The 25,477-nt window shown below is 37.0% G+C and overlaps 1 protein-coding gene across 12 annotated transcripts in view; it reads right to left on the bottom strand.

The window, feature by feature from the left end:
• Nucleotides 1-25,477, bottom strand: part of COL19A1 (collagen type XIX alpha 1 chain) — a 179,456-nt gene that overhangs the window by 66,112 nt on the left and 87,867 nt on the right. For all 12 annotated transcript variants that reach the window (XM_064412323.1, XM_064412330.1, XM_064412329.1 and 9 more), the window contains 3 exons: nucleotides 21,114-21,167; nucleotides 20,400-20,435; nucleotides 8,295-8,342 (listed from right to left, as the gene is read on the bottom strand). In XM_064412323.1, the coding sequence (XP_064268393.1) occupies nucleotides 8,295-8,342; nucleotides 20,400-20,435; nucleotides 21,114-21,167 (138 nt within the window). The remainder of the gene's footprint in view (nucleotides 1-8,294; nucleotides 8,343-20,399; nucleotides 20,436-21,113; nucleotides 21,168-25,477) is intronic.

The raw sequence follows: 25,477 nt of genomic DNA, 5'->3' as shown, positions 1-25,477 counted from the left end.
GTACTTCAATGTAGAGACATTCTGTGACAAAAATTGTTTTACACTAAGCATTTTTGGACTGTTAAATGTCAGAGTGAAGGAACATACAGAGCTCTAACTTAAAGATGAAATCAGATTGGGGCCTTGCCTGTTTAAAAACAACTTACATCAAAGTCAAGGACTGAGAAGATTAAAAGAGATTCCAAAACTCCAGAGCTTTAGCTGTGAAGAAAATGTTTTTCATTGTGCCAGGAGGCTGACCTGCAATGCAGACATTATCATTGTTCTGTAAGGTTTGCTTTATAATTGGTTAAGTACAACATTTACTCACTGAACTAGAAAAGAAATTATGTCAAAGAGATATTTAAGTTCTATAAATCAGATAAATGCAATCTGAATTTAAATTAATTTTGATGCCACTCTAAATAATTATGTTAAGAAAATCTAACAGCTCTCCATCCATTTATTTGTGAAGATTTTCCACTCTGTCAAACTAACTTTGTTCATGCTTGATTAGAAAAACTTGTAATCTCAGAGAGTAAGTTGATTATTAACATAAGGAAAATATTGCAATTCCACAGAGTCCCTCCAAGCACGTAACTTCAGTGAAATCAATGTTGAAGTACTATATATTACAACAGATTCTTAGTTTTATGAGGTATTTAATTTGTTATTAAGATAATGCTAAAATAACTTCCTCTTAAGTGAAGTATTTGGTATTATAAACACAACTATTGGAAATAAGGAAGTTCTTTCAAAAATATTTACTTCAGGACACCTGCAACATCCCCAGGAATATAGAGTCAAGGATATGGCTGTGATTTTCTGTGGCAGAAAGATTTTAAATGCTTGAACCCAATTCACCACTGGAACCAGGGAAACCACCACGATGGAGAAATAATCTGTTTAAATACATATAAAAGATTTTTAAAAATTTGTATTAATCCATAAAAATGAAGTTTTTGGTAGCTATGCTGAGAATAAGATAGAGCAAGTCACATAAAAACCACTGAATTATCTGGGTTGGAGGAAAGTCTTGAGATCACTTAGTATAATCCCTGTCCTCAAGCAGGATCAATTGTCCAGGACTGTGTCTACTCAGCTCTTGAATATCTCCATAGATGGAGACTCCACAACCACTCTGGGCAGCCTGCACCAGTATTTGATGAACTTCACAATAAGAAAGTGCTTTCTTGTGTTGAGATAGAATTTTCTGGGTTTTGGTTTCTTTTCTTTTTTAAAAAATTTCTTACCCCTCGCCTCTTGTCCTGTCACCAGCTGTTACTGAGGAGAATGTGTCTCCCTCTTCTTTATTCCCTCACATCAGATATTTACACACTGATTAGATTCCCACTGGCTGAAGAGTCCCACCTCTGAGTCTCTCTTTCCATGGAAGTTTTTCCAGTTGCACATTGACTCCCCTGAGGAAGTCTGTTTCTTCCTTGAGGTGGTCTCACCAGAGCTGAGCAAAGGGGAAGGATATCTTCCTTGACCTGCTGGCAGTGTTCTTTCAAATGCAGGCTGGGACATTGTTGGCCTGTTTTATGCCACAAGGATGTGCTGCTGGCTCACGGTCTACTTACTGTCCAAGCAGTTCTTCCACACAAAGCCTTTTTCCAGACATTTTGTTTCAAGTGTATGCTCATATCTGGAGTTATTCCTCCCGAGATGCTGAATTTTGCATTTGCTCTTGTTGAACTTCATGTAATTTCTTCTGCCCCAGTTCTCTGCTACATTCTGCCCCATTGTCCAAGCTGTTAATGAGGACACTGGCTCTAGCAGCAGCCCCTATAGTGGGGTCCACCACTAATGACTTGTCTCCAAGTGCTCATTATGCCCCTAATGAAAAATTTCTGGGCCTTGTTTTTCAGATGGTTTTGAATCCACCTCACCATCCACCCATCTAACCTGTACTTTGTCAGCTTGTCTACAAAGATAATGGGAGATAATGCCAAAGGATTTGCTAAAGCTGAGGTTGGCATCCACTGCTCACCTCTCCTCCACTTAGCTAGTCACATCATAGTAGAAAGCAATGTATTTGCTCAAGCAAAATTTTTCTTTCATAAATCCATGCAGACTATCCCAATCACCTTCTTGTCCTCCATGTGTTTGGAAATGGTTTTCAGGAAGATTTCCACTTTCACATTGCCAGGGATTGAAGCCTATTGGTCTTTAGTTCCTTGCACCTTCCTTTGTGAAGACTGAAGTGATATTTTCTCTTTTCTAGTCTTCAGGAGCCTCTCCCAGGCACCATGACCATTCAAAATAACCAAGAGAGGATTGTGATGTGTGAGGCCCTATGGACTTAGACAGCTGTGTCCTCCATCTGGGTACGAAACCCTGGCAGCAAACAGTTGCCACAGCTCCTTCAGTAGCGCTTGGGTCCTGTGCCTTGTGACCACCATCCCTCAGTACGTGCATGCTGGACAGAGAAGGCTTGCTGGCCTCTCTGTGCCCTCCTGCACGAACTGCTGAGCCCCCTGCTGCATCTCCTGGCTGCCTCTGCCATGGCTGCACAAGCTGCTCCTACAAAGTCCTCATCCTGGCACAGGCCAGAGGGGGCTGACCTCCCTGATGTGGCTCTGGTACCCAGAACAGCTGAGAGAGCTTGACAGAAGCTGCAGAACCACACTTACTTAGCCTCACCTGGAAGCAACAGGCATCCTCAGTGCCCTCAGAGGCTTCCCAAAAATGCCCAAATCCCAGAAAAAGTGCATAGGAGCTCAAGAAGGCACCAAGAGGATTGTAAAGAAGCAGAAACTGCTGCACAAATTGCTGTGTATTCCAGCTGCATGCTGCGCAGATCTTCTAGAGGCCAGGTAAGAATGTAAAATCACCCTGCCCAGATTTCACAGTATAGCTGTCTAATAAAATTGCCTTGATCCTTCACATAAAAAAAAAATTTGGAATTCTCTGAGGTATTATATTTTTAAAATTGAATAATTTGCAGAAAAAATAGTATTTATAAAAAATGCAACAAGTTCAGGGAAAATCCCTGCTACAAAGATATCCAACTGAAATGAAGCATTACTTTTCAAAACATTTGGAATATTATTTTGGAAATATAAACTTCATTGCATTTAACATAGTAAAGGCAGAGTCTGGAAGCTCCATGCAGCCTGTAAACGATAGCAGTAGAAATTTTTAGGAATACACATCAACATGACAAAATTACTTGAAGACTTCAGAAAATTCTTTGCATGGGAGCTGAAGGCCCCTAGTGGAATTTTTTCAAAAATTAATGGAATGGTGATTTGATTGTAGAGAAAAAAACTCTAAATACCTCTTCAATATAAAGAAGACATAAAAAAACCCAGTTGCTGGAGGCTAATGGAGGATTAGATTCATGCTCAGTGTAAAATAAAATGTGTATATTGAAATGTTTGGAAATGGTTTGACAAGAAACACTGGAAGAAAAAATTCAAAGAAACTTGCAGAGTCTGTTGTTGATGTTCTCTGAAGTGGAAACTGGATTTCTGCAAAAGATGAGCTTACCTAGAAGGTGCAAGATGATTGAGAAAAGTAATAGTTCTGCACAACACAGGAATCCAGTAAGATGGTGTGGTAGTCCACAGTGGTTTAAATTCCATGCAGTGCTAGGTTAGTAGCCAATCTTAGTATTGTTTGTGGGTTGGTAATACTGGACCAGGGACTTTTCTGAGTAATGTGTCATTACCTTCTGAAGCTCCTGATGTCATTCTGAGCAGTTGTGTAATAGTATCAAGTTGCAGCAGCAGTAACATGCCTGAAGCCAGCATGATGGACACTGAAAAATTATGTATGAATGTAGGGCCTGCCCACAGAATAGTCTAGTATTTCTCATGCAGGAAGGAGTAGCTGTTTCTACTGGCCCATTTCTTTCAGTGACCAGAACTAAAACCCAAAACTCCTGCTGAGTAAGGTCTCATGTCTAATGAAAGCCACTTCATTAAGGATCAAAAACCCTAAAAAATGTTATACACAGTCACTACTTGTAGAACAAGAGGAAACACCAGACTTTTTAAAGAAGAGCAAATGTTTGAGGACTCCTTGAGCCCATAGGAAAACACAACATTGACTAACAAATGTGAGTGGTGAGTGGCAGTGGGTATCTTGGCAAAAGGAGAAACACAAGGGCTCTACATGCTCACACAAAATTCAACTACATTCACTGATGACACTGTGATGACACTGTGATGACACTACATTCACTGATTATGGTCCTTTAAATGAGTATTGTATAAGTCTCAGGTTGATTGAAGAATCAGAAATTAAGTTCACTGCGTGCTGCTTGAATTTGGCCAGGTTGTGATATAACCAGGTTATGATGTCTTCTGCCATGACAATTACTTTTGCCTTCAAAGTAACAGTCTAATTAAGATGGTAAATATGTGATGAATCATTGAATATATTTTAAGATTTTTTTGTAGTTACTGAAAATTCTAGGAAGTTTCTCTTGTGTAGATGAAGCATGGTAATAAATCATGCAAAAAATTGAAAACAAATTCCTTCACTTGATCTCAAAACTCTGTTCATCCCATTTTAGTGCTGAGCAAAGAAAACAAGATATGTAAGCCTGAAGATCATTATTTGTTCCTATTGCTCAGGAAGGTTGCTCTCCTGTATAAGCCAGCCACAATGAGAAGAGATAAAGGAGATGAGAGGGAAAAGTGTCACAATAAGTGAGGAAAGAATGGGAACTCCTGAGTCTATTCTTAGGGACACAACCAATTGATAAATGCTGGAGTATTAATCCATTTGTTTATTCACAAAATAAATATTTATGCATTTTGCTACTGGAGTAATATAAGAGAAGTAATATGGTTATTAATCCAAATTTTATTTATCCTCACATTCATTGTTCTCCATGACTTCATTACTTGATAACTTGTAGAAAATTTTAAATTTTCTGTTAAATAAAGCCAAAAAATAGAACCTGGTCATTCTGATACAGGGTCCTTTAATGCTGCACAAAACTAGAATTTTCATGGCTTCTCACTCCCTCTGAATGATCTCTCCACGCTATGTTTCTGTAAAAAAATCACACTAGTGTGCTGCTTTCTGCAAACCTTTTTATTCCTTAGGATATCTGGAAAGCATCCAGCGAGACCAACTAAGATAGAAGATATTTCACACACTTCTGTCATCAATTTCCATTGCTGACCATCATCTAAACAAGTAAGAAACTAAAGTGCTCTTTGATTTGGGAGTAAGATGATAGCCCAGTATGACCATACAGTAGTAATATACTATATTACTATATTGTATATACAGTATAATATATCAAAGATGCATAAAGTGACATATTCAGTGTTTTAATAATTATGCATGGGCTCAAATGACACCAGTAACTCTGTCTACAGTACATCCATCAGAAAAAAGCTGTTACCACCTTATTTGAAAAAATGTATTGATTCCCCTTTACACTTGAAATAAATAAACCACTGACATAATTTAATTAAGTAATGATGTAAATTTGCAGCTTTAAGCCAATTTGATGTACATCTCAAAAAGCATTTTAAGACTGACATAACTTCGAACTCAAAAACTATGGTTATCTTTATGTTTATTATAATAATAGCAACATTTACTCTATTTCTATAACAATTATTATATCTATTTTTATGATGTGATTTTTTGTGCAGGTTATTCCTGTGAGGTGAAGAAATACTACAATTCAGACTTACAATACTACAATCCTCTCACTGGGGTACAATTTTCCTAGTTCTCTCTTTAGTGAATGCAGGGAGATGAGTGTCCACTCTGAGACAGGGCACCTTTGATATTTCTTAGTAGTTCTAATATTAAACTCTTATCTCGGTTGATATAATAAAGCCTCACTTAAAACACTCTGAAAATGAAAATGCATGCTCTTTTCCTTGCTTTTCTACTAATTTTCTATTGCCATTTACCTGTCACTAACTCTAATTTGAGTCTTCTATACATTTCTTCAATATCACCATTAACACCGTTAATTCTCCTTGCTTCAATGTGTATTCCAAAGTCTGTAAGTTACACACTATGTGATTGTTCTCTCAACTCCTTATTAATCTAAGACCAATTTTCAAAGGAGTTGAACACTTAAAAATGCTCCAGATGCAGGTGGATTAAATTTTGAATATAGCAAGTACTGTATGAATGGCAACTTAAAATAAAAGTTCATGTTCTCAAAGTGTGGCATGCAAATTGACTTTCAAGTGTTTCTGGAGTGGCTTTTTTTTCCCCTAATATGTTGCAGTTCCATTCTTCATAATGGACACAATATTGCTTTCAGGTTTGAATAATATGCTGGAGAAAAAAATATCAGCTAGTTGCACACTCAATAATATGCTTTAATCTTCAAAAGACAGCCCATGAGAAAAGCAATAACTTCATATAATGTGAAAGATTTGGAGGATCTGCTGAAAGTTGAACAGAGGAACATGACATCTATAATTAAATAAAAAGGAGCATTTAATAGCCATTAGATGTGCACTGTCCTGTTTGTCATTAAACAGAGCAGAGATCTTGTTACAAATGGTATGTTATTGTGTAATTAAATGTATTGGAAATGCAAAAGCACATGGGAGTTGAATTAAGCCTGCCAACAATGTTGTTAATGCTTGGGCGGGAGTGGCCAGCAGAAGGAGTATTGTTGGGAGCATCTCACTGGTAGAAAGATAAAGACAGATGCTGAGACTCCACAGTCTGCTGTTCCATTCCCATTGTTTGGCTCAAGGCAGCTGTGTGCATGGAGAGATTACAAAACCATCAGTGCTCCCATTTTTATTGGGGCTGGAGTGTTACAGCAGCTCAGTTTTATGTGTGAGTAGGAAAATGTCCATGATGAAGGTATCAACCCACTAATTCGTACTGCAAAGTGGGGAAAAAAAAGTATTTCCAAATCAATTTTTCCACCATTAAATATAATAAAGTATGTTAGCTCTGAAATTTTGCATAAAAAACGAAGAAGTTCCAAGAGTGAAGTTTCTAAAACACAAGAACCTTTATAACTGCACCTAAAGAAGAATCAGTCTATTTGCAGATTCAGTACTCCACAGAACAACTTTAAAATATGTTAAAAGAGGATACAACTATCTTTTCTCAGTATCCTATATATTTAATTGCTAACTGTAATAGTAATGGTAATTACAAAATTATTAATAAGGGCATAAATATGCTAGCAATGTGCTTTAATTACATTTTCATCACACGACTTTGAATTCTGCAATACTACACTGAGATTTTCTGATCATATTCTCAAACCTTAGAAAGAAACATAAATAAACTCAGCTTTTGTGTCTTTGTTTTCAGCTTAAATAGAATTTAGTACTATTTTTAAAACTTAATAACCAACATAAAACATAGCTTTGGGGCCTATGTGTCATTACTCATTTTGTTCAAGAGCTAGCATTCTGTTAGTTTTATTACTATTATTGGAATCATTCAATTAGCCTTTAAAAATTCACTGTAGTTACTAAGACCAATGATGAGAAACACTTAATATCTTTACTTCAGATATTTTAACTGTGATATTGAATATCAAGATGCATAAATCAACCAAGAATTATTGAGATCCAACTTCAAAACTGCAAACTGGGCACACACTCAATTTGTAAAAATACTGAAATGCTTGAGTCTTAATATCTCCCCAAACTTTTAGGAATATACTAGATTATAAATTTGCAATAGTGAATTAATTATTGTGATATCACAATCATAAATATTTGTTATCTGCTGTAATGAATTATCAAATTCAATAAGTCAGAGAAAATAAAAACAGAGTATGGAGAAACCAGTCAGTCCATTACTTAACCATATTACAATTCTAAATAACCAAAGGTTTATTTAATGTATTTGGCATATTCTGCACCTCCCCCTCCAGTGCCCTTCAGTCCCCTTTACTGTATCATATCTTTTGTACACATATGTTGGGTGCTGACACTTGCATAATGGCATTAAAAGACCTGGATCAGTATTACTGGTTTCTGCTAATATTTTAGATAATGACTCTACATTGATATAGTTATATATCTTAGATGTTGCAAAGTATAGTTCACCCCTGCCGAAAAAGGAAAACTGAAAACTTTTAATATTATTTCAGTTAAAATAAGAGCAAAAATATGCTGCACAAAACACAATACAATACATCTGTTCTGCCAGTCATTAAAACACTTTAGATGGCTGAAATTGTTAAATCTCCTTCAACTGAAGAGAAACCTCAAGTGTCAAGGCTCAGTTTGTTGTCAGCACGCTTCATACTCAGCTGCTACCTTACCAATTTTTATTAGTGCTTAGGCAGAAGTCGCACATCAAGCTGTTAGCACACTCACCAGTTGTTCACCAAGTTTACTCACCCTTTGACCTTCTTTGCCAGGTGGACCTTGGGGACCCTCCAACAAACCCTGAAAGTACAGACATTAAACAATTATAACATTCAGTGCTATTCTCATCCTCTACTTCTCTATAGAAGACAAGACCAAAGATCCAGATGGCAAGACAAGGCATTTATTTCCAATAATAACAATTGCCTATTCCTAACAACTCCTTCAGTGTTATATTAAGGTGCAAGAAAAAGCACAAACAATAATTATTAATCACATTCCATCATACAAAGGCTGTATCTAAGGAAAAGAAGAGGTAACTCAGCACTAATTAAGCATAATTATATTCAACTACAATATTAATTGTAAAGTGATTTATGTTGTAAAGTTAGGATGCCATAAAAAATTGACAAAAAAAAAGTTATTTTGAATGAAAGACAACTTACTCTACAACTCAAATTCAAATATAGGCAGTGAAGGGGGAGGAGAAGGCAGGGAAAGGGAACTAAATATAGCAGAAGGCCTTATGCTCACTGGATCCTAAGAACCAGCCCTGTGCTGCTTCCTCTGCAGTTCTGCCTTGGCTTTTCAAAACACTTTAGTGTCTCTTTTTTTTTTTCTCCCTCTCTGTCCTGAACAGGTACTGGAGCTTTGAGTGTTTTGAATATATCCTTGACTTGTGAGCTTTCCTTCTGAACTCAGTGCAAGGATCTGCCTTTTTCATTCAGAGACCAAATCACAGACCAGTTCTTATGCTTAGGGGGTTTAATTTTATATCTGATTATTGTACAATATAATCATAAAACCTTCAAATAACATCTCAGAACAACTTAGAACAGTCATTCCCCCCACTCCCCCTTTTCTTCATGAGTCACCTTGGAACACAATTTAAAAAATTACTTTGAGGAAGCAATCCAATTTCCATTATAGCAACAAGAAATGTGAAATAATTTTCAATGTAATCAGCAAAGAATATGTAACAGTTCTGCACTGTATAATTAAAAAAAAGCCTTGCATGTTATGTTGCATATTGTTAGAGATGGCACACAATTAAAGAACTTACATTTTGTTTATTTAAGAATTTGAAATATTAGAATTTTAAAATCTTTAAAATTACTCAGACTCATGTATTTCTCCAGCATGAGTTACATCTTTGGTCAAATTCAAATGCCTTACTTAGAATCAATTACACATATTTATTGACCCAATAAGGGTGAACTGAGGCACCCTGACAATCATGATTTTTTAAAGTACCCAGATTTCTAGAAATGAATTTAATAAGTTCATTAACAACCCCCAATTCCCAGAATAAACTTGAGAAAGTAGGCATTCCAAAGCTAATAGCTCATACATCTTCAAATAATGTTTTAAATTGACTAGAATGCAACCTGACTTCAATTTTAAAAAGAAGTGATCACTTCAAGAGGTTTTCCATTTCTACCATTTCTCCACTTTCAAACACTGAAGCTAAAAATATACCTCAGACAGTATTTCACTATAGGATATTTCTCCTATCATTTCAGTTTATAAAGTAAACAGGAAAAGATGTAGGATCTTTTACAAAGTTGATGCACACCATTTCTTTTTTTCACCATACGTTTATGAAACTCAAATATGCATGAGAACATTGTGTCCAACAAACAATATCACGGTAAGTTAATTACAGTGCAAGTTATGTAGCTTATACATACAGAAACCCAAAAAGCAGCATGTCAGTGTGACCTCTGTAAAGCTTTACTTTCTTCTCTAGGTAGTGTGGAACTTGCAGTGTTCTAATTGTTAGCAATATTCTAATTCTGTGAAGAAATTCTGGGAATTCAGGAAGAGGTGGAATTTTGTTTTGTTAATTTTTCATTTTAGTGACGACTTTATGCGGGGAATGAGATGAAAACCTGTAATGTCTGTTTTATGGGGGAGGAAATACTTAGCCTCACATATCTGTACAATAAGGCTCCAAGGGGACAAGAATTACACAAGAATGTAACTGCACAATAGTGATAATTAATAGCCAACATTTTTATCCAAGGAGTACTTTTATTCTTTTTCTTCTCTCTACAATATTATTGTCAAGAAAAAGGAACCAGATAAGGAGATTTATCTTCAAGGAAAGGGAGGAGAGCTGTGTACAATTGGTAACTAGGCAGGGAGGACTCCCCTGTACAAGGAGCCACATCCTGATATTGAAACTGAGGAAAAAGTTCACACCAACCTCAGTGGGATCTTCCGTTTGAAAATTGATAGGACAACACAGGCCATGTTAACTAACACAGCTCTAAAACTGTAGTAACTTGGCCAAAGTAATGACTTAGCAATGCTATCTCTGCTCAATACTCACTGAAAGATATCACGGAAAACTAACTGCAGAAGAAACCTTCAGGAGAAATGAAAAAAAACCCTTCTACAGTGATTTCTATCTAAACGGATGAATAAAAGATCTACCACTGAACTCCTATAGAACTTGGAAATCAATAGAAGTACATTTGTAGGAAGGCAGACAAAAGTATCTACTCAGGTCGCATTCCTATTTAGTTTCTGGAGATCTTCCTTTGGAGATTAAATATCAGATTTGATTCCCCCCAGCCATGGATAGCACAGGTGGTCAGAGGAGCCCACCACCACAGATAAAGGGATATAGACTGAATATACATACCTATACCTATCATCCATCCAGTCTATGGTATATGGGATATGCTGTGGATTGTGTTAGAAACATTTATGTCAGAATGCAATCTATTCTACAAGTACAAACTCCCCAGGTAAAAAACAGCTAAAGCAATTAAGATCATAGGACCATACAATAGTTTGGGTTGGAAGGGACCTTTAAAGGTCATCTAGTCCAACTCTCCTGCAATGAGCAGGAACATCTCCAACCAGATCAGGTTTCTCAGATTCCTAACCAGCCTGGACTTGAATGTTTTCAGGGATGGAGCATCCACCAATTCTATGGGCAATCTGTTCCTGTGTTCCATCACCCTCATTGTAAAAAACCCTCATTCTCATATTTAATCTAAATTTACCCTCTTTCAATTTAATCCCTGCTTCAGTTCTATCCCTTGTCCTATCTCAACAGGCTCAGCTAAAGTCTGCCCCCACTTTTCTTGTACCCTTCAGGTATTGCAAGGCAATTGAAGTCATTCACTGTGTGTCACTGTCACTTTGATACTTTTGACCTGGCAAGAGCATGGCTATGGTGATGAGCAGAACAATGTCTACGAACAGCACAAGGCACTGTGAGGTATAAAACCAGCCTATTTGTGTGACAGCAGGCTGGCAGGAAAATATGATGCATCCTTTGGGTTCTTCCTGACTCTTCCAGGCCACCTTTGAGGCTGAAAGGAGGCAGCCTTCTACCTACTTTGTGGAGCAGTGGATTAAAATAACATATTCAGTCGATAAAGCCTGTTCCTGCCATGGACCAAGCAAGCCCCTTGGAGTAACATACCTGAAGGAGCTTGAGGAACATGAAGTGGAAATCTCTAAAACATTACCATGTAGCTTGGAGAAAATAAAAGCCAGTAAAATGGAGATGTTCTTAAGGGGAACTGAAACTTAGAAAATCTACCACAATGACTGAGGACAGCTTTGAAGATAGATGATATATGATGCATTGATAGGCACAAGAGGGTTGTACAAAATCTTGTAAATGAAGACCAGAAAGTTGTGAATCCCTTTATAAGAGGTAAACCATAAAGGGAAGTATTGACAAGGGAAAATATGCTGGTTAGAACATAGAATAGAAAAAGCAACCCCACTGTGAAGAACATGTGGATGGATATTTAAACAAAATATCATCAAAACTTAGTCTAAGCCTTAGTTGAGGGAAACTAGGAAAAAACAACAGGTTTAAAAAATGCTGCAGTAGAATAAGTGAGCTTTTAAAAGATTTTGTATTGAAAATATCTGTAGGATATAACAATTTAGTACTTTAACAGTACTAAATAACACTAATATTGTTTTAAAGTAACAGGAAATAAAAAGAAAAATTAACTTAAGACAGTTGAAGAAAAACATGTTAGGATGTTAGAAAGTTACAGAAAAATCAGTGAACAGTTCAGTCAGTTAAGCTGTTTTAAGTGTCAAAAGCTGATAATTTGGAGTGTATGAGTGTGGAGCTATCAGAAGCCACTTACTGTAGAAGGGCTAAAATCCTGTCATGTGACTCTGCAGGTAGAAAAACATTTTAAAATAGCTGATACATCACAACAAGCATCTGCAGAGACATGGTGGATGCGTTGCTCATAAATTTAATAACTCAGAAAAAGTGCCTATGAACATACTCTCAGAAAAGCAAAGTTCTTATGGTGAAAAAAGCATGTTCAAAGAAAAAGAAAAGACCCCAGCTGAAGTGGAATAGTGAAGTCACTTAAAACTGTTATTCATGTTACTTCTCACAGAAGATTATGGTTGATGCCAAAAGAGCGAAATATTAGACAAGTACATACATTTTTGGGATTCTGAAAGTTGCTTCAAAACATAACTGATAGTTTTTGAAGAAGAAGGTAGACAGCTGCCTTATGTACTTGTAGGTAGTGTTGCTGGAATACATTCTGAGTTGGAATATTTCCTTCTCAAGACAAATTAAATATAATACAGACATTAGCAAAAATAATGCAGGTTTAATTAAGGCACAAAATTTATTTCATTTATAGACTGGTTTGTGTGTTTCACCCAGTGTTTCCTCACTATAAATTCCAGCAAACACATGACCTCAGATTTTACAGAATAAATGCTATTAAATGGGGAGAAAATATAGGCAATTTTGTGAGATGAGTTAAACAAAGTCTCAATTAGGCATGCAGAAATGCCTTGTGATAATGTAAGAAGAGGTAATTTTTTAATCATCTGAATATGCAAGCTTTTATAATGATAAAACTTTCTACTTTAAAAATACCCAGCTATAAAAGGTATGATTTTGCCAAGAAAATTAAAAACATTATGATGATAAACAGAAAGGTATAGTTCCACTGATACAATATCACTGCTGAAATGTTTTATAAAGCAAGCTGGTGGGCAGTTCCCATTGCAAGCAATTGATGCAATTCTTTAAAACAGTCTTCCTTCAGGATAAAGAAAAGCTGTCACACTGTTAAACCAAATTTTCCATGATCCCTCTGTAAACTCCATAAGCAGAGCAGCACAGAATCACAGTAACCAGGAGTGAGGTAAAAAGTGACCACAGATTCCTGACGTAACACAATGGGTGGTCACAGTGAAGAACTGCAGCATGACTGACTTGAAGAGCACTCTCCAGCCACCCAAATACTGCTTGTGGGACGGATGGTACTGCTGTGGCTGCACTGATGTGAGAGTGGCACAGCATCCCAGACAGGATGCAACAAGATGCAGTGCAATAGGTCTTAAAGGCATCCACTTAATCTGGAGGTGTTTGTAGAGAACGAGTTCCACTGTGCAGGTCACTGTGATCCTTTTACCCTATTTTGAGAATATTTTCCTCCTTGGCCTTCACATTGAGAGTAAATGGACAGCTTCCTCTCAAGTAAAAACAGACAATCACACTCAGCAAGCATAGGAACTTAAATATGAACAACTTTCCTCCAGTCAAGATGGTCAAAGTTTTGGTTTCTCAGGTATCTTCAAGGCAGTTTACTTGATGCAACGGTGATGCAGCCCTATCTTGAATCCCAAACAGGAGGATGAGAAAGGGGGAGACCTTAAAATATAATTACCATAGTTTCCTCTTCTTGCCCAAAAGATTGTCCGTTACCACCCACACAGAAGCCCACAGAGCTTGCAGACACTCCTCACTGTTAGAAATCTCTTACAATGGGAAAAATGGCACAGGAAAATCACAGAAAGATGACTAATTTCCTGTTGTGTTACCATTTATGAGGGAAATTAAACTAGGTCTATCTTAAGCATTTCCAAACATAACCTGATCTCAGTCACATGCTTACTGAAGCACCTTGAGACAGCAAGTGGAAAGATTTGTACACCTGCTCAGCCCCTAAAGTTACTGCAGTGACCATACTGTTCTGCTGTTACCCCACTTTTCTTTCTAAACTGTTTTCAATCCATTTATTTCTACAGAAAAGGAGACAACATTTAGCAGAAGTATTGCAGTCTGCCAGCAAACAAGATAAGCTATATTCCCTTGATCATTTATTACTGGAGCAAAGAGAAAATATGTGCTTCACTGACGTCATTATTTTTTGGGTTTGGCCATTTCTTTAGCTCTCCCTGTTAACTAACCTTGAAATGTACTTTCCTTCAGAGACAATAATTTGAAAGGGAAATTGAAATGGTAATTTCACTTAAGTTTACATTCATGAACCAAGCACTTTTAATAAACATAGGCTTATTTGCTAAGAAAAAGAAAGGATAATTAAAATCCTGAGGAGTAAATCAAAATTATTCATTACATCGATGTCTACTGCATATGGGACAATTTTCAAATCATTATTCTAATGAAGGACATAGAAATCACATTCATGGCAATTTATCAGAGTAAGAATTTTTGAAAAACAAATTTACTGTAAGGTTAAGACTTCAATCTTCACTTATGCCTTCACTATCAGTATTACTGCATAAAGAAGATAAAAACCGCACTGTAAATAATAAATAACCTTCTGTTTCAATAAAGGGATAATTTTAATAGCACCTTGTCCCATAATTAAAAAGTGCTTTTTAAGTGAAGAAGAGGATATTTGTAAGTTATACTGTGGAAGTTAAGTGATCACTATATTTAATGAAAAAAACTAAACAGTTTAGTATTTTCAGGAAATTAACATATCTCATTTAAAAAGCTCAGAGAGATAAAATTCAGATTTTCCTTAAAGTAAATGTGTGAAAAGAAGAGAATTAGAATGAATATGTAATTTTCAGTCTGTACTTTCTTTAGTTAAATAGGATTACTTTCCTTCATGTCATTACATAGGAAGAAAGCAAAGGTAATATTTGAGCTGCTTACTGCTGTAGAGTGTGTATCCATTTCTTTAGCTTCACATGAATAACTGAGGAGAAAGCTGTGCAATCTGTAAGCTGATGTTTGTTTAGAAAGGGGAGAGCCAAAAGTTACAGTGGAGCTTGCCCAGACCTGAATCTGCAACTTCCTCCCACAGCCGCCTCCACAAGGCACTTGTGCACCAGCTTTCTTCGGATCGCTTTAACCAGACCTAGGAGCCAGCATTCCAAATATCTGTTTAGTAAGCAACTCCTGGGGACTTCTGTCTGTGACCGACTTAAGCCTTGGCTTCTGAGTAAACACTTGGTGCCATCTGGGTGACTATTTTATAACTCCTGAAAGGGATAGGTTCTCAGGAACGTACGGACGGACGCTCATTTTCCCCAGGAACTAAAGGCAGCGTATCGAGTGTCGAGAGGAATAGTTATCATATATTTTACAAGGGATGGCTGTGCTACCTTCCCTCACCTGTCACTCTTCTGACACGGCACGCACAGGCTTAAGCTGGGATACCAGAGCAGGCAAGCTGTGGAGCCAGCTGTGACCCTGAAGAACACAGTCCCCAGCTTCTGAATCCCACATCTAGGCAAAACCACACTACAGAGCCGAATAATCCTTCCTTTCTACTCTCTGAAGGTTCATCAGCTACAGTACAATTTATCAGGGAACTTAAGTCTTAAACATCTCCCATATTGCTTCATAAAGTGCACATAATAAAGGAGAAAAGTTCAAAATATGATCACAGCATTTATTCATAAGACGTGAAATGTACTAAACATCAGAGGCATCTACTACTTTCAGAGCAATTCAGAACATAGCAGAGAAATTAGAGACAGCATAAAAAAAGGCTGAGAAGCAATCATGATTTTGGACTACACCCATAAAACTACCACCATAAATGAGAAAAAAATCCATACATATATCTGGAATTGGGGAGTGTTAACTGACTCATAGAAACATAGGAAAAATTCACATCCTTAATAAAAGGGCTCAAATATACACGTATATATGTCAAATTTACAATAAAATGTAACTGCATGAATAATGCCCGAGTCAAACAATATACTTAGAATTGTTGAAATTGCTAATTTCAGTCGGGTTCTGTGGAAATCCTATAAAATTTATCACGTATTTCTTCTTACAGGTTAGCATATTTTGCATTACAATTCTGTTTCTTTTCTCTAATTCTTCATGCATGATTGATGAAATTGTATTAACAAGACATGTATCTACTTTCAATAAATGCACAGAAACACATTCTAATCCCATCTCTTTCTGAATTCTTTGCTATTGCTACAAGTGAGAAGTTTTGTTAAATATTAATGTTGTTAGGATTACAGTGTGAAATTTTCTGTTAACTCACATCAAACAGGAAGATACAGGGCTTTATTTTTCAGATGCACTTTCTGAGCTATGAAATTTCAATTTCAAACTCATAAAATAATTTTTGCATCTTGAAAAGCAGTGCTATTGTTTTGCAGTTTGGCATATGCTCATCTATTTAATAGGTTGCTACAGCTGTTGGGTATTTATGAATTCTGCCACACATACTGTCTTGAAGCTTCCCTCATTCCATACTATAATGGCTATATATGTCAGTTGAACACTTAAAAATATATTTTTCCTCCAAGCACCAATCCTTTCATTCTCTTCTGTATTTTCTCGTGTTCCCATGTTGCTCATGCTTCTGAGCTGTGTGGGATTTCCTACTCATCTGGGTTGCACAAACACTTTTAGGCACAGAGTCACTGACATCTTTTAGACTTTTGCAGGGGCCAGTGGGAGGCTAGTGGCACAGACAAAAAAAATTAGCAAAGCCCCCAGGAATTTCTACTGCATGCCGTCACATACTTGCCTGTGTAGATTACCTGCAGGCAACTCTCCCTGGACCAGCCAGCTGCTGCAGTGAAGCAGTCTCAGTTTTTTGCTACTTTCACACTCCCTGGGCTAAGAGTAGAAGCATGGAACAGGTCTGTGTATGGGGAGAACATTCTGACCCCAAACAACACTACTGATAGTCTACTTTATACTGAAATAAGAATATATGATAGACCTTATTCAGCTTACTCCACTGATGTATGATTTCTATGGAAACACACAGGAATGGAAAAGCTGCACAGGGCAGTAGAGCTCTGTATGATGCCATCATTTACCACCTGTCTCTGTATGCAATGGCACTGGGGCAGAAGGTCGATGACCCAGGCCCAGTTGTCTAGTTTAAGCAAAACCTGGTCCCTTTTAACATTCCCTTCCTCCCTGCCCAAAAGTAATATTAGGACTTAGTTCTAACAGTGTGTCATCATTTTCACTTCTCTTCCCTCTGTGCCCCTCAGAATAATTCATTTATCTTTTAGATAAAAATAAATAATTTTCACATTAGGAAAAAAATAAAAATTACTAGAAGCAGGGGATAAATTTATGACATTATGCTTTCATCCCAAATGAATGGAACATTTTAAAACTTTAACAGGATTCATAACTGAAACACTTACATCATATTTTGGCTATAACAGCATAAATGGTTCTGACATAGTAAGTTCTCGTTAAGTGACATATGAACTGTGATATTATCTGACCTACTATTTTATTCACAGCAAGATATGACATCTTCCTTTCATGATTATATATTTGTAAGAATCACAGCCACACAGAACTCACACAAAGAAAACCTCTCTGAAAACTGAATTTTCCCTTAGCCACCATCACTCATGTAATTAATCTTCTTTTAGCTCTTGCCAAGAGAAACACACAACAATTTACAGTGGCCAAGAGAGAAAGCCTTCCTGCTGGGCTGTGTATTCCCACTCTGCTGTAATCTGTCTTCAAACTGTTAAACCCATTCACACTCACTCTTGCCTACATCAGTTACTAACATCCCTCTGAAGACTGTGTCTGCTTTCCTAAAATTTAAATGTTTTCTTTTTAAAAGTGTAAAGTTGGCCATCAGTAAATGTACCAACACAAAGACACCTTCTTGTGCTGGAATCAATGAACTGAAACATTTGCAAAGCATTTTTTAATCAAAGAAAAGCAATTCTTTGACATGCATTTTATGAAATTGGATCATTTCAGGTACAGAAGGTGTAAATTCAGTCAATCTGAAAGCAGTGTGCCCGGGCAGCCAGGAGGGACAAAACTCTTCTGGGGGCCATCAGGCACAGCATCGCCAGCTGGGCAAAGGAGGGGATTGTCCCACTCTGCTCTGCACTGGGGCAGCCTCACCTTGAACATTTTGTGCAGTTTTGGGCACCATAATATAAGAAAGATATAAAGTTCCTAGACAGTGTCCAAATGAGGGCCACAAGGAGAAAGAAGGGCCTTGCAGGGAAGAGCAACTGAGGGCACTGGGTCTGTTCAACCTGGAGGAAACTGAGGAGAAACCTCACTGCGGTTACAACTTCCTCATGAGGGGAAGAGGAAGGGCAGGCACTGATCTCTGCTCTGTGGTGACCAGAGACAGGATCCAAGGGAATGGCCTGAAGCTGTGTCAGAGGAGGCTTAGGTTGGGTATCAGGAAAAGATTCTTCACCCAGAGGGTGGCTGAGCACTGGAACAGGCTCCCCAGGGAAGTGGTGACAGCACCAGCCTGATAAAGTTCAAGAAGCATTTGGACAATGCTCTCAGGCATTGTGTGTGGTGTGACTCTTGGGGATGGATTTGTACAGGGCAGGGAGTTGGGACTTGACAATCACTTCCAACTTGTGGGTCCCTTCCAACTCAGCATATTCTCTGATTCTTGCTATCATACTACTGACCTCTAAGTATGATTCTTAGGAAAGCTAAGTGACCACAACTGCAACTTTAAACAATGAACACATTAAAAAAAAAAAGAGATTTAACATACCCAGCTACTTCTATCAGAACAGATGCACTAATTTTTGATAATTTACATTAAAAAGTCTCAAAAAGACTCTTCTATGGTTGTAGAGTACACACAAAATAGATATCCTCAGGTTCTTTACCTGTCTCATCTTCAGACATGTCTGATTTCTATTCCTATGACCCCTTCAAGGTGTGTAAGAGTCTATCTAAAGCAAGACATACTCCAATGCACCTACTACAGTAAAATTGCAGGTTACGAATAATATTTTAATAATATATTAACTCTTCCAACACACAGTTTGTATATTCAAGAACTAAGGGACATAAATGGACCTGTTTACCTCCAGTAAGATATGAACTGCAACAAAGAGTCACTGATCTTGGGACAAAACACTAACTTCTTCCCAGGAAATAGAGATACAGGATATTATAATTCATAATAAAAAAAAAAAGTAATCTAAAACATTGCAACTTAATTTTGACACCTAAAGAATAGAATTTATTTTTGTCTTATGGGTCTCTGTCATATCCTTCAATGTTTGTAAGCTTTAATGGAGATCCTGCTGTTACAGTGTTGGAAATTAAGGGAGGGAAAAGACCATGTATAAACATTTACACTATGAATAACAGTTCTTTTGAAGTTTATTTAGGATTACATGCATAATATGAACAGTATAGATGTGGCTCATAACACTGAGTCTGGGAGAAGAGCTATTCGTATTGTTAAACTACAGCCTGGGAATTTGGAAGCTTTTCTCTTTTTTTTTTTTATTTTTCATTTTTGCCACACTTTTTTGCACCATTTTGAATGGTTTTTGCCCAAATAGACTGTTCTGAATGGAAGGGCTTTACATCTCAGCTCATGAGCAGAACCATGTGAAGTCCTAGAATTCAGAGAGGATTAATTACTTTTATGAACCAAATGAGACGTGCCCTGGAGAGTTTCGGGGACACTTTTCTTCAGGCTTTGTACATGCTTGGGGCCTGGATTGCAAGGAAATTAAGAACATTTTCCACTATCCATACAGCAGTATCTAGCCAGAATACAATACCCTAAAAGCATTGATCATTTTTGCAAGCTTTTACTGAAAAATGCTTTTCCTTAAAATAACAAGGGAATTCTTTCATTGGAACAAGTCTATACTATTTACACATGGAATAAACAAGATAATATCCTCCATTTGGGAGGAAGCAAGATGTTTTAAACCTTTTTTTTTTTTTTTTATATTTACAGAATTCCCTTCACAAGTCATACAGAAAATGCAGAGGCACTATAAAGAAAGGGACTTGACTTTTAGATTTGTTAGTGGGAGTATTCACACTGTAAATTAGTGAAAAACATGTAGCATTTCTTAGGGATTTTCTTTTGGCTGTTTTTCTTTATTTGTACTCACACTCAAGGCAGCAGGTCCTGGAGGTCCTGCATCTCCCTAGTTAAAACAGGAGAGAAATTAAATCAACAATCTCTTTAGTTATACACATTTAACCTCTAGACCTTTTAGAGTATATGCAGCACTGCAGAAGTGATTTCAGTACAATCATCAAACATGTTGATTATGAAAATATGCAAGTAAAGAGATATTTTTCTCCAGTAGTGGCAGAGATATAGTTCAGTTCACCACAAGTTAAAGGGGGAAAAAAGTGCCAGGCCTCTGCATAAATGGATCACAGCTTAAAAAAAGCAATCCTTCAAAACACATTTCCATATGTCAAGCTACAAGCTGCAGCTTACATGCACAAGGTGGCTGCTGAAGCCAGTGTGACAGCTCACATATGTAAAGAAATCTGACTGTGTGAATATTCACAGAATTAGGTCACTGAGGTACAAATCACACCTGAGACCTTCAGGTTTAGTCCATGGGAGAAAATTAGTGCACCCAGAGAGCAATTCAGAACACCAAATTTAGGCTCTTGCTCAGAACTCCTTTTAAATTCCGTTGTACTTGTCTCTTGCATTTACAGTTAGCCTGTACTCATATTCTTTAACCCTTAAGTTTCTCAAATGGCAGCAGTAAGTATTTGCCACCCATAGTTATGGCAATGTGTTCAAAACTGAAGAATATCATGCACACTCACATATACATACAACTTAATAGTTAAAAAGGTACCTTTTCTCCTTTTGGACCAGCCACACCAGGACTACCAGGGTCACCTTTTAGTCCCTGGGCAAAAAGAGAAATGCATATTTGTTGTCATCTGTGAAAAATTATGGGAAAAAATCCTGTAGTACTGTGAAGTAGTATACACTAAACAAATAGGCCTTAAAATTCCATCACGTTATTAGCGCTATCTTGAAATTCTTTATTTTCATTATTTTGTGAACAGACACACATCTATCAAAGACCACATGTGTCTTCAACACATAATTAAACATGAACAACATTAAACAACACATAATTAAACAAAGCCAATCTACTTTGTTGTGCCCCATTATGCTAAGTAGTGAGAAGAAATGCAAAGTTCTTTTGCAGTCTTCCATGGCCAAAAAAGATAAAATAGAATATCAGAGAGTGCTAGTACATTCACTTGAGCTCTGCTGAAATTGGGAAAGAGGCAGAGGTGGACAGAGAACTGCAGATTTTATGTTTCAAGTAGCACTGCTGAACTGATGAGCTCCAGGAAGGCTCAACTCAGAGCTGCTGCACATCTTCCAATACTCCCATTTTCACCAGTGTTCACAAGGGCAATTAGAGAAATAATCAATTTCCTTCATACCTCCTTCTTTAGCTCTGCCTTCAACAGGACAAAGAATTAGTACTGCCTAGCCTTACACTTTGCATACACAGCCATTTCACACTCGCAGGATCAGAGTGATTTGCGCTGGAAGGGATTCCTCAAGATCATCTGGATCAACCTCCCCTGCAGCAAACATTGCCAACTGGATCAGGTTGCTCAGAGCCTATCCAACCCACTCATTAATGTTTCCAGGGATGGGATATCTACAGTCTCTCTGAGAAACCTTTTCCAGTGTTCACCATTTTCATTGTAAAGTGTTTCCTACTTACACCTAGTCTGAATCTATCCTCTATAATATCTCTTATACAACTCTTCCACTAAGAAGTTCTCACCAGAAGCAGCCAAAAAATCCCCACAAAATATCTTTAGTACCCATCACACAATCTGTGTTGTGTTCTCCTTGCTGCAAAACAAATGGAAAAATGAGGGGTTTCAAAATATTCCCAGCAAATTCAAGCCATTCTACAGCAATGAATGAAGTTAATTATCATGCTGGACCAACCTACCAGGAATTCATTTTCATTTAAGCCAAGAGATTTGTCTTGTGCCTTCCCTCTGACCACTGCTTTAGTGGCATGAGAGACTGTATATTGAAAGTCAGAGATGCCTCTACAAGTTCAAAGATTTTACTTAAAAATGGAATGGCAACAATGGAGGCAATACAAGACCTAATCATAATAAGATGCCTCTACAAGTAGACCACCATCTTTATTATTTCTGGAGGTTAAATAGTTTAAGGGTAGAAAAAATTAATTTACATCTGAATTAGGGTTTACAAACTAAAGTTCTTCCCAGCTCCCTTTTTGTCCTTGCAAACTCTCTTCCTCAGTTTGCAATTATTAGGAAGATAGAGACAACTGGCACGAAAATGGTAACTAACATCTGTGCCTTGGTGGGTACAGAAACATGAAATCAATGAGTGTTCTAAATACTGTGTATTTGTGCAACTTCACTTCCTGCTAAAATTACATTAATTCACCATCTGGAAGGAACATCATTTAGAACTATATGAGCATTTAAGTACCCACTTTGGATTAAATTTGTGGTTGTTGTAAATACCCCTGATTTAGCTTTGATTTGTTCTTTATTAAGCTTGCCAAATATGTAATAGTTAAATCAGAAGTAGTTTTGCTGTTTGAACTTAAAAAATGTAATAGGCAGATGGATTCAAAAACCAAGCCAAAAAATTGCTTTCTTTTTACAATCTGCATATTTATGACATAGCTTTAATATTGTCTCCATTTGCTACATTTTACTTTCAACCTCCTTCTGAAAGAATGCATAAAACACAACTAATTCATATTCTATAAGCCATTTTAGGGATTTTTCAGGTGTGCAACTGTATGTATTTGGTTCAAAATCAATACTAGCAAATCAGCGGTGGAACAATAGTTATGAGTTTAGGAATTAGCTCTTAGGCTGTATGTTTACAGAAGATAAAAGATACGGCTACAAAAAAAATCTGCAACTCACAGATGGTGACATATATCTGTGTGTCTCTACTGAATAGAAAATGCAACTGCAGATGAAAGATGCTGAGCCTGAGCCATGCACTTTCAAACTATGAACCTTATTTTTTCCTAATTGCCGTGTTTAAAGCCTTTAGCAGTGTTTCTGCAAGAGCACCTCAGTGAGGTGTGCAGTCTGACAGCTACTGCAGAGATGATGACCTCAAATAAATACAATTAACCTCAAATAAAAAGGACAGGGGGAAACTACATGTTTTACAGGAAAATTTACAGTGTTTGAAGGAGGATTTTAAAGGACCCAATGTTATAGACCCATTAAAAGTATTTCTGGTTTGCCTACACATTATAAATGCATTAAAAAATATAATAAACTCAGTAAGTTCCAGACATAGTGAATGCTTGCAAAAAACACCTTTGGAGATGCACGATGCCTGTTCTTCCCTACAGTCACCCTTTTGAAGCTGCTGAGAGGTTTAGCTGCTGGCTCACTGACTCTGAAATGCCATAAGAAGAAAGAATTCCTGTGCCAAGTCGAATCTGTGGCCCCTTTTAGCACAGTACAGTAGGGTATCCTGTCTCTGGCAGAGACCAGAACAGGATGCTTCAGTAAAATGAATGTGGTTATCTAAACAGACACAATTTGGATGATTTTAGACCAAGCCTTGCTAGAAAAGCTCATTTTCTGCAACGTTTTAGGAGAACAAGGTCAGCTTTAAAAACAAACAAATTTCTATTGATCTAAGGAATCTGTTACCAAATTTGCCAGAAACTCGGGAACAGATTAAAAATTCCTCTTATAACAGAGAGTAAATTAATTGGGTATTGAATTCTGTCCCAGTATAATTCTAGCTTTTTGGGACCAATATAATAATATACATTTATGAGTTTATGAACAGCCTTCAGCTGAAGCATTTTCTCCTCTAAAAGGACTACAGCTTGGTCTTTTTACAGGTCATGATAAATTTACATTATGGCTCCTCTGTGGAAACCAAAATGTAAAGTAAGCATTAGAATATGTATATACAACAGCAATTCAAAGCTAACAAGATAACAATACTGAAAATAGCAAAAATGAGAAATATTTTATATATATAGATATATAAAATAAGACTGATAACTGTAATGCAATTTCCAACCAACAGAGAAATTACTGGGACAAGTATATCACAAATATCAGTAAGGGTGTGAATTTGGGTCGATGAGGGAAACATTAAATTAGAGGCAGTGTTTCTGTTTGGAGGGGATGACAATGGTACTTCTTCTGGTGGAATAAATGAAAAACTGATAAAACAGGTAAAGCTTACAGCAGGTACTCTTCTCAATGAAAAATTGCAAAGATCAGCTGGACCCCAACCAGAAGAATCCAGCAGCTCCTTGCAGGAGCCAAATGTTGCCTGTTGGAATTGCATCTATTTCTACAGCATAAACTCTGCTGCACACATGTGGCAATGGAAATTCAGTCAGGCTGCAATCATATATTCAGGAGAACAGGTTTTCAACTCTAAAAGATACCTTTTGGGGAAAACATAATTTGTTATTTGCAATTCCACGGCCTTCATTACAGTAATCTGGTTCAATGTCACACCAGGCAGAATTTTCCTAGAACAATACATATTATCTAATGTACTGGAAATACAGTACACAACCCAACAATTTAACCAACAACGTGCAACCCCATTATTACAGATCAGATCAGTTATCTCTACCGAGTAACCGAACTTGGGAATACTCTAACCACTAAGAGCAGTACTACATTGCCTTCACAGAGCAGCCTTAAAATCTAAGCTAACAACAGCTTCAAAGTCAGCTGTACAATGCCAACCTGGATATGCTTTGATAACTTTTCTAATTTAACAAAGTGTTTCCAACAATATACTTTTTTTCAGTTTATGTCTCAGGTACTTTTAAATACTGACACTGCTCTTTTCTCATTAATGGAATTCCAAAACTTCAAACTGGTATATTACTAGATTCACTGGACCCTAAATTAAATCTGCTATCACCTAATACTTTTTTTCCTAACAGAATTCTCAGACTCTAGATATGAACAAAAATCATTACAAACTTCACTTTTTCAAGCAATAAGATTATTCCCTTCCTGTTCAGGTATTTCCCCTTGCAATGCTAATACTGAGAGAGCTCAAGATTAGACAGACAGGCCCTGAGGGTGTGAAGGTAAACAACTATTGCTAATACAACAAGATGCAGTATCCCTTTAAACATGATCATACTTCTGATGACCTTTTCCCACAAGCATCAAAATAAAA

The sequence above is a fragment of the Passer domesticus genome, chromosome 3, assembly GCF_036417665.1.
Source record: "Passer domesticus isolate bPasDom1 chromosome 3, bPasDom1.hap1, whole genome shotgun sequence".
In the NCBI taxonomy this organism is placed as follows: Eukaryota; Metazoa; Chordata; class Aves; order Passeriformes; family Passeridae; genus Passer; species Passer domesticus.
Note: the sequence above shows the minus strand (reverse complement) of the source record. Positions and strands in the feature narration are given on the sequence as shown.